Source organism: Vulpes vulpes, chromosome 12 (assembly GCF_048418805.1).
Source record: "Vulpes vulpes isolate BD-2025 chromosome 12, VulVul3, whole genome shotgun sequence".
Classification (NCBI taxonomy): domain Eukaryota; kingdom Metazoa; phylum Chordata; class Mammalia; order Carnivora; family Canidae; genus Vulpes; species Vulpes vulpes.
Window position 1 is genome coordinate 148695582 of NC_132791.1, and position 13830 is coordinate 148709411.

Below are 13830 nucleotides of genomic sequence, written 5' to 3' on the forward strand. Positions count from 1 at the left end.
TTATGAATGTATTTAATACATCAAACTGTACAGTTGAAAATTATTAAGATGGTAAATTTTATGTGTATTTTACTACAATAAAAGAAGTATAAGTAAAAAACAAAAAGAAATATGCCGGGCAGCCCCGGTGGCACAGCGGTTTGGCACCGCCTGCAGCCTGGGGTGTGATCCTGGGGGCCTGGGATGGAGTCCCATGTCGGGCTCCCTGCATGGAGCCTGCTTCTCCCTCTGCCTGTGTCTCTGCCTCTCAGTCTCTCTCTATCTGAATAAAATAAATAAATCTTAAAAAAAAAAATGCCAAAAGTAGATTATCTAGAAATAAAACAATGAAAATAGTTACACAATGAACTTTGACAAAGATTTTTAAATGGGTTACAAATTTAGCACTTACCTTCAAATTTAAAATGGTAACATTTTCCAAGCAATAATACAGGGGAATTTCTACTAAAATATGTTTTTGTTTTCAACACCCAACCTAAACAAGAAAACAGAAAAGTAGTTTTGCAATTTAAGGATTTCAGACTAAGAGTCTAGCAGCATTTCTTTTTTTTTTTATTTCAAATAGTTAATTCTCAACTATGGACATGCATTTTTTGCAAGAATAGCAAAATATATGGACAATGAACTGAAAATACAGGTCATTTATGCTACATTCAAATATAATTAAGTATTTTAAACACATTCTATCCACGTAAAGGACATGAGAAAGAAAAGAGTTTAATTTCTTTTCAAACAAGTCACAATGTTCTTATGGAATAAAATTTAAAAGATACAAATTCTACTCCAGTTTCTGACATCAACCTCTTTTCCCAAATACAACAAATGTTGCCAATTTTTTATATTTCTTTCCATCATTCCAAGGAAGTAATTTAGGGATAAGGTAACACAGCACACTAGTGCTTGTGATAAATGTGGATCAATGTTTTCTAGGGAAATATTATAACACCATCATTTTAGCCACCTGAGGATCTCTGAAAGTAGCAAATAAAGCTTTTAGAGATCCTCTTCTCAGTTTTCCACCTCCCAGTTCCTAATCCTCAGCTGTAGCTGCAAACTCCAATTGTTCCAGTTCTCTTCCTACTAAACTGTATACGTCCAGTATCCCCTTGGTTTTTTCCCCACACCCCAGAGACCATGGCCTCAGCCAAAACCAAGAATCGATTGCTCAACCAACTGAGCAACCCAGACGGCCCTCCTTTTGTTTGTTTGTTTTTATAGTTCTCGGTTTCCTGAGAAAAACATTTGCCCATTACAGTCCTGAATATTCCCAAGTATAGCTTATGGTAGCCTTCAAAGTTGCTTCTAAAATGCAAGAAGAGGGCAGCTCCGGTGGCGCAGCGGTTTAGCGCCGCCTTCAGCCCAGGGCATCAGCCCGGGTGGCCCAGTAGTTTAGCCCCGCCTTCCACCCCGGATGTGATCCTGGAGATTTGGGATCGAGTCCCGCATCGGGGAGTCCGCATCGGGCTCCCTGCGTGGAGTCCGCTTCTCCTCTGCCTGTGTCTCTGCCTCTCTCTCTAGCTGTGTCTCTATGAATAAATAAATAAAATCTTCAAAAAAATAAAGTAAATAAAATAAAATAAAATGCAAAAACATATAAGCAGAAAGAATATGAAATTGGGAGTCAACAGACTTAGGTCTACTTTTTTTTTTTTTTAAGATTTTATTTTATTTACTCATGAGAGATACAGAGTGAGACAGAGAGGCAGAGACACAGGCAGAGGGAGAAGCAGGCTCCATGCAGGGAGCCCAATGCGGAACTCGATCCCGGGTCTCCAGGATCACGCCGTGGGCTGCAGGCGGCGCTAAACCGCTGCGCCACCGGGGCTGCCCCTTAGGTCTACTCTTAAGTAGACTACCTGCCATTTATATCGAAGAATTGTTAGAAAATTTAAAATCAGTGATTCTTAAGAAAATGCTCCCCAAAGTTGTATAATACAAACACATATAAAAAACAAATACATAAAAATTTGTATTCATGATAAGAATTATGCAAGTATTTGAATTTGCTGGAAAAAAGAATGGAAAATCAAACACATGAATCAGGCTTTCATTCAGCTTGGATTACTACACTATTCTCCAGAATGGTTTCCGTTGCCATCAGGCTTTCTTTGCTCTAGCATATGCCACGTGTCACTGCCAAATTCATCTCCCCATGGCTCAGCTTTGATTAGGTAACTCTTCCGCCTAAAAGCCATCTTCAGTGACTCATTACGTAACAGATTTATTATGAACCTCTCAGTGACACTAAGGACTTTCCAAAATATGATACAAATTACCTGTATAGTCATCTTTTCTGCTACTTTTCACCTGTACTCAAAGTGAGGTTTGCTATTTGGCTCCTACTATCCCATGACAAAAATGTCCTCCCCAATATAGGCCTATCTAAATCTTACTTCTTCTGGCTCATGTACGCACTTCTAAGCCATTTTTTTCCTAAGGCTCTAATGCTCTTCTCTGAACACCAGTGGGAAATTAGTATTCACTGACCACCTACTGTATACCAAGAAGTAGGCTAGGCAGTTTACAAACATATTGTCTTAGAAATATTATTACTACTATACCAGAATGATTCTAATCCCCCAAATAGTAATAACCCCTTCCCCTCCAAAGGCATTTTCTAGGCAAATTTGAAAAACTTCACAAAAACACCTTCAAATAAAAGGAAACAATCCTTAAGGAGGAACTTCTCTCTTTCTCTCTATGCTTTACTCTCTGCCTACCCCCTCTGAAGAGTCACCAGTCTTTCCTCAAGAAAAGAGAAGTTTCAAATCTGATTTCTTAGAGCCTGGGGCATGGCAAGGATCCACATTTTACATGAGCACAGATTTATAGTGCTTTCAAGCTCAACCATCATTCATATGGTACACACTCTCACTTTTGTACTTCCTGTGCAAATCCTGGCAGGACCTAACCCTCATAATAGCCTGACTTCCTTTAATACTCCAGGATGCTAGGTACATAAAGAAGACTTAGGACTTCTCATAAGGTCCAGCCATTTTTCTCTTTTTCTTTTTTTTTTTTTTTTTTTTTTTTTAGGGTCTTACCTTTTTATTTTTTTAAAATAAATTTATTTTTTATTGGTGTTCATTTTTCTCTTTTTCCACAGGCATATGAGAGCTGAATTAGACCAGTATGCCAAGTGACTAGTCTATATTCTTTTTTTCTTTTAATTGTTTAGTTTTAACTGATCAATTTTCATTTTATCTGTTTAAATGCACTGTAAGAAATGTACCATTATCTCTGCCCTAGCTTGTTGATGCTGAACCAGGGCACTAAGGCACCCAGAGATGGAAAAATGAAGGATGTAAAATCCATAGAGGCATAGGATAACAGAGCCTGGGGCATTGGAAAGAGCCATGAATAAGAAGTATGATTATAAATAAGTTATTCTAACACATATTGAAAAATATATATTCATCAGAATTCTTATACTCAAGAATATATTTTTTATTTTATTCCTCAATCTCCCCTACTTTTTACCTCTACATCTCAATTTATAGGAGCAGAGAGGCGAGGCAGGCAAATTAAATGTCATTATGATTTCTAAATAAAAACTAATTAAATAAAACTAAATAAAGAAAAGTAACTTAATTTGGCAAACAAGCCCTTAAATAAATTGACAAAGGGCAGTGACTTTCTATGAGGGGTGAGCATTGACCAGAAAGAAGAATGAAGAAACTTCCTGAGGTGAAGGAAATTTTCTATATATTGATTAGATTGTTAATTTCACAGGTATAAACATGTGTCACACTCTGGAACTTGTATACTTATGATCTGTTCATCTCACTTTACTTTCTCTAAATTACAAAAAAAAAAAAATCAAGAGATAAACTGGAATAGTGTTTCAATTATTTGTTCCTGTTTAACAAACCAATCCACAACTTAATTTGAAACAACTTTTTTCCTTCTATCACACAGTTCTGTGGGTTGACTGGGCTCAAGTTCTCCTGCTGGTCTTGCTTAGAGTCTCTAATGTAGTAAAAATCAGATGGAGAGACTCAGTTGAGACACTGCATTGGCTGATGCTTTCTCAGGGCCTTTCTTCTTCATGTGGCCTCTCCATGTGATTTCTCCAGCTGAGTACCTAAGTTTGTTACATAACAGTTCAGAGCTCCAAAACAAAGCAAGTAGAAGTTGCCTCTTAATGGCCAGGCATAGAATTGACACAGCCTCATTTCTATCTCATTCTATCGGTTAATATAAAGCACAAGCCAACCCAGATTCAATGAGAAAAGAGACAACACAAGATATGATTAAAGATCCTTACTAAGGACCATCTTTGGAGACTAGCTACCATAAGCAGAATATTACAAAACCTATAGTCCCTTAAGTCAGCAAATTGAAAATCACAAGTCTTTAAAAGACGTAAACAAGCCAAAGAACATAGAAATAAAAGATGGTAATGATTTTCTGGAGGATCAAAAACATGCAGAAAAAGGATGGTTAAAAAAAAAAAGGATGGTTTACTTATTACTATTTTATTTTTTTTTTTTATTTTTTTTATTTTTTATTTTTTTTTTACTTATTACTATTTTAAAAGGGAAGTCCAGTTTATATACCTCATAAAGTCATGGAAATAAAAGGGGGGAGGGGAGAAGAAAGCAAAAATGAAAGTTTTACAAGAAAGTAAGGTCCACAGCCTTTTAAATCTTAAATGCTATGCCATTTCTAGTTCCATCTTCATCATTTTATAATATTAAAATTGACGAAAGCAATCCTAACTTATGTTTCACTGTATTCAGAAAACAGCAAGACTGAGGAACAAGGGAGGCTGGGTTTGAATACCAGTTTCAAGAGTTATGACCAGTTCAAGACTTATGACCTAGATATGTGACCATGGATATGTCACTTAATCTCAGTTTTCTAATTACAAAAAATTTAAAAAAAAACCTCAGAAAGATATCTATCTCAGAAAGATATGAGATTTAAATGAGAAGGTACATAAATTATCTACAAAATGCTAGTGTGCTAATCAGTGTTCAATCAATGTTAGTCCTTCCTACACCACACATACTATACAAACTCTAAGCAAGGAAAATACATAAAACATTTTACAATGATTTTCACCAATAAAAATACATAAAACATTTTACAATGATTTTCACCAATAAAATCAAACAAAAATACTACTCCATAACTTGAAGCTATGTAGAATAGAATACTTAGCCTGAACAATCTAATCTGTTCCTTTGAGATTAGAGATTATCATAATTTTACTATGGACACTTAAAATATCTAGATATTGAAGACAACACAAATCTAAATGATAGGTTAAATAACAATTCCTAGGATACTACTAAAATGTATTATCTAGTTCCTATGTGGCAATTTTCAGCTTACAAATGAAATCTTCATTACATAACCTATTCACCAGATTAAATGGCTTAAAAATAGCATTAAATCTCTATTTGCAGGTGAACATGATCTTACATACAGAAAATCCTAAGGAATCCACAAAATAACAAAGCTAATAAAATACAACACCAAGGGAATCCCTGGGTGGCTCAGCAGTTTAGCACCTGCCTTTGGCTCAGGGCATGATCCTGGACTTCCCAGATCGAGTCCCACATCGGGCTCCCTGCATGCAGCCTGCTTCTCCCTCTGCCTGTGTCTTTGCCTGTATCTTTCTGTGTCTCTCATGAATAAATAAGTAAAATCTTAAATATATATATATATATTAAATAAATAAATAAATATATATATATATATATATATATATATACAAATAGCCAATAAGTATATTAAAAAAATGCTTAACATCATTATTCATCAAGGTAATGCAAATCAAACTCAGCAACATACTCACACCCACTAGAATGGCTCTAATAAAAAAAAATGGGCGGGGCACATGGGTGGCGACATTGTATGATGGACAATAGAGAGAGGTGGGGAAGAATAGGGAGTAGCTATGAATGGGTATAAGGTTGCTTTGGGGGTGATGATGGTTGTACAGTCCTGTAAATATACAAAAAAACACTGAATCATAAAAGGGTACGTTCTTTAGTATGTAAATTATATCTCAATTTTTTAAAAATCAATGTTCAGAGTTTTCAAAATGCAATGTCTCATTATTACCAAGTTATAACTATCTAAAGAGCTTGCTGTCCATGCCTTCCAGTAAACCAAGAGCCACTGTCAATTATATTTTACCTGAATTTGCATTATGAAGGGGTTTTGCTAAATGTTATCTTCCCTATTTTATGGATATGAACTTCTTCCTGCTGCAGCTGATTCTGCTAAGTATTTCTCCATTTTTGAAACTTTCTTAATCTCTAATTTGTTTCTAATCCCAAGTGGGTTTCAAAACCACCTTATGATCCTTACTGGATTTGTTTGCAAACCAAGAATAACTAGGTTAAAAATAAAGGTCTAGGGATACTCCTAAAAGAAATTCATAGGTATCATCAGAGTGTGAACTCTGCTTTGTGTGTTCAAAGGTCTATTTTTGCTTGCTTCCCCTAGTTTATATATGAAGTTGCCTGAAACTGAGTTTGAAAAACTGAGGTGTTAACATCACTTAAATAAATTCCATCTGTTTTTCAATGTTTAAAGAAAAAAGGACCCACATAGTATGCCTGAGTTTCTAGACAATGCTTATGATGATATTTGGCTCCTTCTTCAGGATATATGCTTATCTCCATTCTTATAGAAATATTCATTCAAAGAGAAACTTAAGCGATTGTGACTTAATAAGGCAGATGATATACATCTTCAAATATTTCTTTGGATCTATACAGTTTTTAAATAATACTTACTATATTTCATGTTGTTCCAAGCAGATATAAATTTAGTTTTTAGCTTGTCAACTTCATCTGTTCCTGTGGCCTCCATATTCAAATTCTAAGAAAAAAGCCATTACTTGATTGCATTCTTCTGTAAAGTTAAATCTTTTGTACTGACTAAAAGAAAAAATATTAAAGAAAAATAAGTAATGAGTATATATTATATGGCAATACTGCTGAAGTTTTACTTGTGATTAAGTACAATTTAAACTGCAAATGGGAAAACCAATTTTTCATTTTATATAACAGAATATAATTTATTCGATAAATAATTACAAAAAAATAAATACCAAATATCACACAAAGCCAAACAACAATCTCCTCCAAGTACTCACAATTAAGAACAACATATCAGCTTAGTAAGCCAACTCAGCTTTGGTGCTTGTGAGACTATTCAAGAATTGTTTTATTTGTAATCAGAGAAGATGGTTTTAAATCTTGTAAGAAACGGTAACTATCTTCAGAATGGAGGATTCCACTTAAACTGATTAAGTCACTACTATCATTTTAAGGCATTTCCTACCTTTCCTTCCTACCTCAATACTGCAGCATTTATTTATTTTTTTTAAAGATTTTATTTATTTATTTGACAGAGATAGAGAGAGAGGGCAAGCACAAACAGGGAGAGGTGCAGAGGGGGAGGGAGAACTAGGCTCTGCAACGAGCAGGGAGCCAAATGTGAGGCTCGATCCCAGGACCCTGTGACCTGAGCTGAAAGCAGACACTTAACGACTGAGCCACCTAGGCACCCCCTGCAGCATCTTTTTAAAAAACAGAATGGTTCAGGGGCGCATAGGTGGCTTAGTCAGCTAGGTAAGGGATTCATTATTTCAGCTCAGGTCATGATCTCCAAGTCCTCAAATCAAGCCCTACACTGGGCTTTGCACTCAGCAGAAAGTCTGCTGAAGATTCCCTCTCCCCCTATCCCTCTCTCTCTTTTAAATAAATAAATATTTTTTAAAAAAAAAGAATGGCTTAAATATACAACAGAAAATGTTTTCTTACTTTAAGAATAAATGTAGCTTATAAGTACTTGTTTTATAACTGATTTGAGGGAAAGTTGAGATGTGTAATGTAATCTGAAAGAGGAACAAATTACACCTTAGAATGCTTGTGCTTATTTCCAATAATTCACACAGTTTACTTTTCAAGAATACTGCACAGAACATTTCCCTTTTAGGTATTATAAATATCTACTCAAAAGTATTGATACATTTATTTCTCTAACAGTACACATTCAATTTTATAGTATGTACTAAAAGCTACTAATTATACAATACAGTTGAAGCAGGAGAAAGCATGGTCCACTGGAAAAATTTTAAAAGCCAATATGACTAGAACACACAAAAAAAAGGGAGCTTGAGATATAGCGATAGGTTTAACATGGGCTACAGCACACACGGCCTTGTACACCATGCTAAGAATTTTGTTGCTTATCCTAAGAACAATTGGTTTCTAACAGGAATATTAGAATCTGATCTGTGGGTTTGCCTCCCATAGCAGCACAAAGAATAGATTAAAAAAGACGAGAGCACACAATTAGAGTTTATTAGTACTGTACAGGACTACAAGAGAGATGATAACAGTTTGGAATGGAGCAACAGAAAGTGAGAAAAACGGACATATAAGGAAATGTGTCAAAAATTCAATGTCTTGGTGATTAAATGAATATGGAAGGCAAGAAAGATAGATATGCCAGATACACCCATGTTCCTGGCTTGTGAAACTAAATAAAAGGTACCAACCATTGAAACAGGGAGCATCAGAAGAAAGTCAGGTTAGAGAAGATCATGAATTTGACTTATATGTAGTTTGAGATGCTCTGAGAGATACATTAAAGAATCATTCATTTATTTAATTATTTAATAAAGTATTCCCAGACACTGTTCAAGGAAATGCAGATATGGCTTAGGACAAAAGTTGTGAAATACTTCCTCTCATGGAGCTTACATTCTAGAGGTATTCTAGAGAAGCCAACTAGGCAGTTGGATATATAGATCTGGAGCTTAAAGGTGAGGTGTGAGCAAGAGCTATTGGAGAACTGATGACATTCTTCAGCGTATTAGAGATTCTCTCTCTCCCTCTCCCCCTATCCTTGCTCCCTTTCTCTCTCTTTTAAATAAATAAATCTTTTTTAAAAAAAAGAATGGCTTAAATCTACAACAGAAAATGTTTTCTTACTTTAAGAATAGATGTAGCTTATAAGTACTTGTTTTATAACTGATTTGAGGGAAAGTTGAGATGTGTAATGTAATCTAAAAGAGGAACAAATTACACCTTAGAATGCTACATGATACGGAGAATGAGAATTAGAGCTACAAAGATGTTCCTCAAGGACTTTGCCTTATTTATGTTTACACCCTTAGCCTTGAGAATATTCAAGGCCTTCAAGAAATTATATCTGCCCTCTTACTTAGCTTCCTCTCTTGCTACTCCTTCACATGTACCATACACTGAAGCCACTTTTAATATTAATATTAAAGCTTCCTAAACTGGACATGCTCCCATGTCTTTGCATGTGCTGTTTCCTCCACCTAGAAGGCCTTCCTGCTCACCCTTACTTTTTGACTACCTTGTTACCATGAGTCCCTAAGACCCAGCTTAAGTTTCATCTCTTCTGGTCAGACTTGTAAGATTTCTAACCCCCTCCATACCTCAAACTAAAATAGATGGCCGTGCTCTTAGCTCCCATAGGATTCTTTGTCCTCCTCTATCATGGCATTCATCACACTGTATTGTAATCTTCTTACCTCTTACACTAGATGGTCAACTTTTTGAATGTCCTTAAGCTCTGCTTGACATGTGCCTGGTCTCAAAATATGTTAATTAAATAAATCAGTGAACTGATAAATTGACATAAGTATATCACTTAGCGTTTTTATAAGCTGTAAAATTCTATCAACTGGAAATTTTTTCACTGACAACTAGAATAAAAAATTTTCCTCCAGAAAATTGCATAATTTAACAAAATTTAGAAAAGCAGGGAGAAAGGTTTATTAAAATGTGCATCTACATGATTGATTGATTGATCCATTAAAAATGTCTCCGGAGGGGTGCCTGGTTGGTTCAGTTGGTTAAGCGTCTGACTCTTGATTTCTGCACAGGTCATAATATCAGAGTCATGAGATTGAGCCCTGCATCAAGCTCCATGCTCAGTGTGGAGTCTGCTTAAGATTCCTCTCTCCTTCTCCCTTTGCTCTTCCCTCCACTTGTATGCACTTGCACACTCTCTCTCTCAAACCAATTAAAAAAAAAAAGTCTCCAGAAAGTTTGTGATAATGGGGAAACAATGCAGAATCTAAAACTTTATGCATTATATGATACTAGCTGGGGAAGGAGAAGGGAAAAAATTAGAAGTACATCAAAAATTGACAAGTTTCTCTGGATATAAAATTGTGTGTGGTTATTTTTATACCACTATTGTCTACCTTTTTCAAATCTTATACAAAGAACAGATGTAAGTTTTAGAATTTAATTTTTGTATTGTTAAAAAGCCACTAACTAGGATGCTTGGGTGGCTCAGTCGGTTGAGCATCCAACTCTTGGTTTCAGATCAGGTCATGATCTCAGGTTCATGGGATTGATGCGGGCTCTGCACTCAGAAGGGAATCTGCTTGAGATTCTCTATCTCTCTCCCACTGCGGCTCCCCTTAAAAACAAAATGGTTGCCAAAGGGGCAGCGGGGCGTGGGGGTAAGCAAAATGGGTGAACAGGATCAAAGATACAAACTTCCCGTTATAAAATAAATAAGCAATGGGGATGTATTATACAACAATGGTGGCTATACAATATAAAATTGTATTGTATATTTGGAAGTTGCTAAGAGTAAATCTTAGCACAAGAAAAACAAATTCATTACTTTGTATGGTACCAGATAACTAGACTTATGGTGGTGATTATTTCCCAATGTATACAAGTATCAAATCAATGTTCTACACGGAAACTAGTATGTTATGTGTCAATTACATTTCAGTTAATACAAAGAGAATATTCAAGGGCCTCCCACAAGTCAATGAGAAAATCTCAGAAAAAAAAAAAAAAAAACAGTAGAATACACAAAATACAGGAGTTTTATAAACGGATGACACAACTTTACAAATGGATGACCAAATGGCCAATATGCCTAAGTAAAGTCTTTAATAGGGAAAACATTTATTGAAACAAGACTGTGTTACAAATATACCAGGTTGGCTAAATCTTAAAAAGTCAATAAATTACAAGTGTTACATGTTAAGCAACAGGAACTCATACACCACCAGTGTGATTAAAACTTAATGTAGCCACTTTGCCAAAGTGTTTGGCAATAGCTATTCAAAGTGAACATATTCATAGCCTTTGCCTAGAAACTGTGCTCCTAGGACTATACACAACAGAAATGCATACATATGTTCAATAAAGCATATATATAAACCTATTAATAGTAGTTCAATTCACAGCTCCAAACTACCAATTCAAAAATCCATCAACTGTGAAATGGAAGTACTGTGTATTTTTTTTTAAGATTTATTTATTTATTTAGAGAGCGAGTGAGAGAGCACATGAGCAGGGAGAAGGACAAGGAGAATTTCAAGCAGACTGTACATTGAGCCAACAAGGGCTCAGTCTCCCCACCCTGAGATCATGGCCTGAGCCAAAACCAAGAGTTGGTTGTTCAACCAACTAAGCCATCCAAGTACTGCTATGGTATATTTATAAAAATGGAATATTATATACAGCAGTACGAATGAACGACAACTACATCAACAATGTTAATAGATCTTACAAACATAATGTTGAGCTAAAGAAGCCAACACACCAAAATATATATGAGTCCCTTTCTAAAGGTTCCAAAATAGGCGAAATTGATCTATGATATTAGAAATCAAATTAGAAATTACCTTCAGGGAAGAGGAAGGAGTGACCTGGGATGTCTAGGTGGCTCAGTGGTTGAGCACCTGCCTTCAACTCAGGGCGTGATCCTGGGGTCCCAGGATTGAGTTCCGCATCAGGCTCCCTGCATGGAGCCTGCTTCTCCCTCGCCTAATTCTCTGCCTCTCTCTCTCTGTGTCTCTCATGAATAAATAAATAAAATCTTAAAAAAAAAAAAAAAGAGGAAGGAGTAACCAAGAGGAGATACAAGGGTAGGCTATGGGTGCTAATGTTCTATTATAATCTACATGGTAAAAATATGGGTCTAATCCCTTCGTGAAAACAGAACTGTCCATTTATTATATGTTTACTTTTCTCTTTGTATATTATACTTCAATAAAAATGTCTATTAAACAATTACTTTGCCAATGTGGAACAGATGGCTTTGGGCTATTCTTTGCCTTCAGAGGCAAGTCTTGAGAAGAGTCCATCACAATTATAATAGGCCAGCCTAGATGCAAATCTGAACCTAGCATGGGGAAACTACTCAAACCTCAAATGAGGAACCATCTATTTTTAAAGGGGAGCGAAAATCATATTCTTCAAAAATGTCAGTGTCATGTGAGACAAAGAAAGGCCATGGAAACATTTCACATCAAAGGAAACTAAAAAGACACAACAGCTAAATGGAATACCTGCTTCTAAGAAAAAGGAATAAAATTATAAAAGGTATTATATTGATAAATCTAGACAACAGACAGTAGTATTTTTACTAAATCTACACTGTAATATTTAGACATAAGGAGTCACAATGAATACAACTTCTTCTCAAATGGTTCAGAAAAAATATTTCATATATACATATAAAAAATATGAATCTGGGTAAGGGATTTTAGTTGTGTTTTATGTATTTTTCTTACTTAAACTTAGAGAAAATATGCAACAATAAGAATAGAATTTTTAATTTTTTTAAAAGGGAATAACTAAAAATTTTAAACGAGGGGAGGATTTGCCTTACTGAATATTAAAACACATTGTAAAACTAGAGTAGTTAAAGTCTAGTTAAACTTAAATTTATTATTTGTTAGCAAAGGATGACAAGACTAAAAACATAATAGGGAAAATAGAAATAAATCCAAACACATGTGAGACTCTAGTACCTGATATAAGGAATGTTTCACATCACTGAAAAAAAAAAAAGGCTAATTTAATTTAAAAATAAAAAAATAAAAGTGCTAGAGTAGGGCAGCCCTGGTGGCTCAGCAGTTTAGCACCACCTTCAGCCCAGGATGTGATCCTGGAGACCCAGGTTCGAGTTCCACATCAGGCTCCCCACATGCAGCCTGCTTCTCCCTTTGCCTGTGTCTCTGCCTCTCTCTTTCTCTGTGTCTCTTATGAATAAATAAGTAAAATCTTTAAAAAAAAAAAAAGTGCTAGAGTAATAAGCTAGCCAGTTTAATAAAGCTACCTCGTGCATTATGAATTCTAGACAAATAAAAGAATTAAATGCAAATGCACCCACTTGGCACATGTATACATACAAGGAAATATTAATTTTAAAAAATTCTAACAGTCTTGTAGAAAAGGACTTTCTAAGCATGGCAATGCAAAACCAAAAATCAGAAAGGAAAATGTAATTGCATAAAAGTGAAAACTTCAAAGGGCAACTGGGTGGCTCAATCAGTTGTGTCCAACTCTTGATTTCGGCTCAGGTCCTGATCTCAGGGTTATAGGATAGAGCCCTGTGTCGGGCTCTGTGCTCAGAGGGCAATCTGGTTGAGATTCCCTCTCCCTCCCTCTCTGCCATTCTCTTAGCTTGCTCATATGCTCTCTCTCTCAAATAGATAAATAAAATCTTTTTTTTTTTTAATGGAAACTTTCATATAGGAAGAATAAAAAGAACATTAACTGGGTTGAGTTATAATTCATCAATTAGGAAAAAATTCAACAGCTATTACACAGAAAAAGGGTAAATGTCTCTAACATACAAAGAACTACAAATCAATAAGGGAAAAAACACCCAAATAGAAAAAAAATCCAGGTACTCTAAAAAAAAAAAAGACCAATAAACATAAGAAAATATTTTCAAACTTACTAAATCTAAGTAATGCACATTAAAGGAATTTCATATTTTTTCATCATCATAAAAGATGAACCTGGGGGAGCCTGAAGAAACATTTTACATAATTATTTCTCAAAT

General features: G+C 35.2%; 1 protein-coding gene across 7 annotated transcripts in view; it reads right to left on the reverse strand.

Moving 5' to 3' along the window:
- ATG4C (autophagy related 4C cysteine peptidase) overlaps window positions 1-13830 on the reverse strand; it is an 85664-nt gene that overhangs the window by 52383 nt on the left and 19451 nt on the right. For 5 of the 7 annotated variants that reach the window (XR_011995970.1, XM_026006943.2, XM_026006944.2 and 2 more), the window contains exons 2-3: window positions 6756-6899; window positions 392-475 (exon numbers count right to left, since the gene is read on the reverse strand). Coding sequence is in view for 5 of the 7 variants with exons in the window: in XM_026006943.2 (XP_025862728.1) it covers window positions 392-475; window positions 6756-6831 (160 nt within the window). In the remaining 2 variants the exon portion in view is untranslated. The remainder of the gene's footprint in view (window positions 1-391; window positions 476-6755; window positions 6900-13830) is intronic. The other 2 variants (XM_026006945.2, XM_072730736.1) reach the window with 1 other exon arrangement.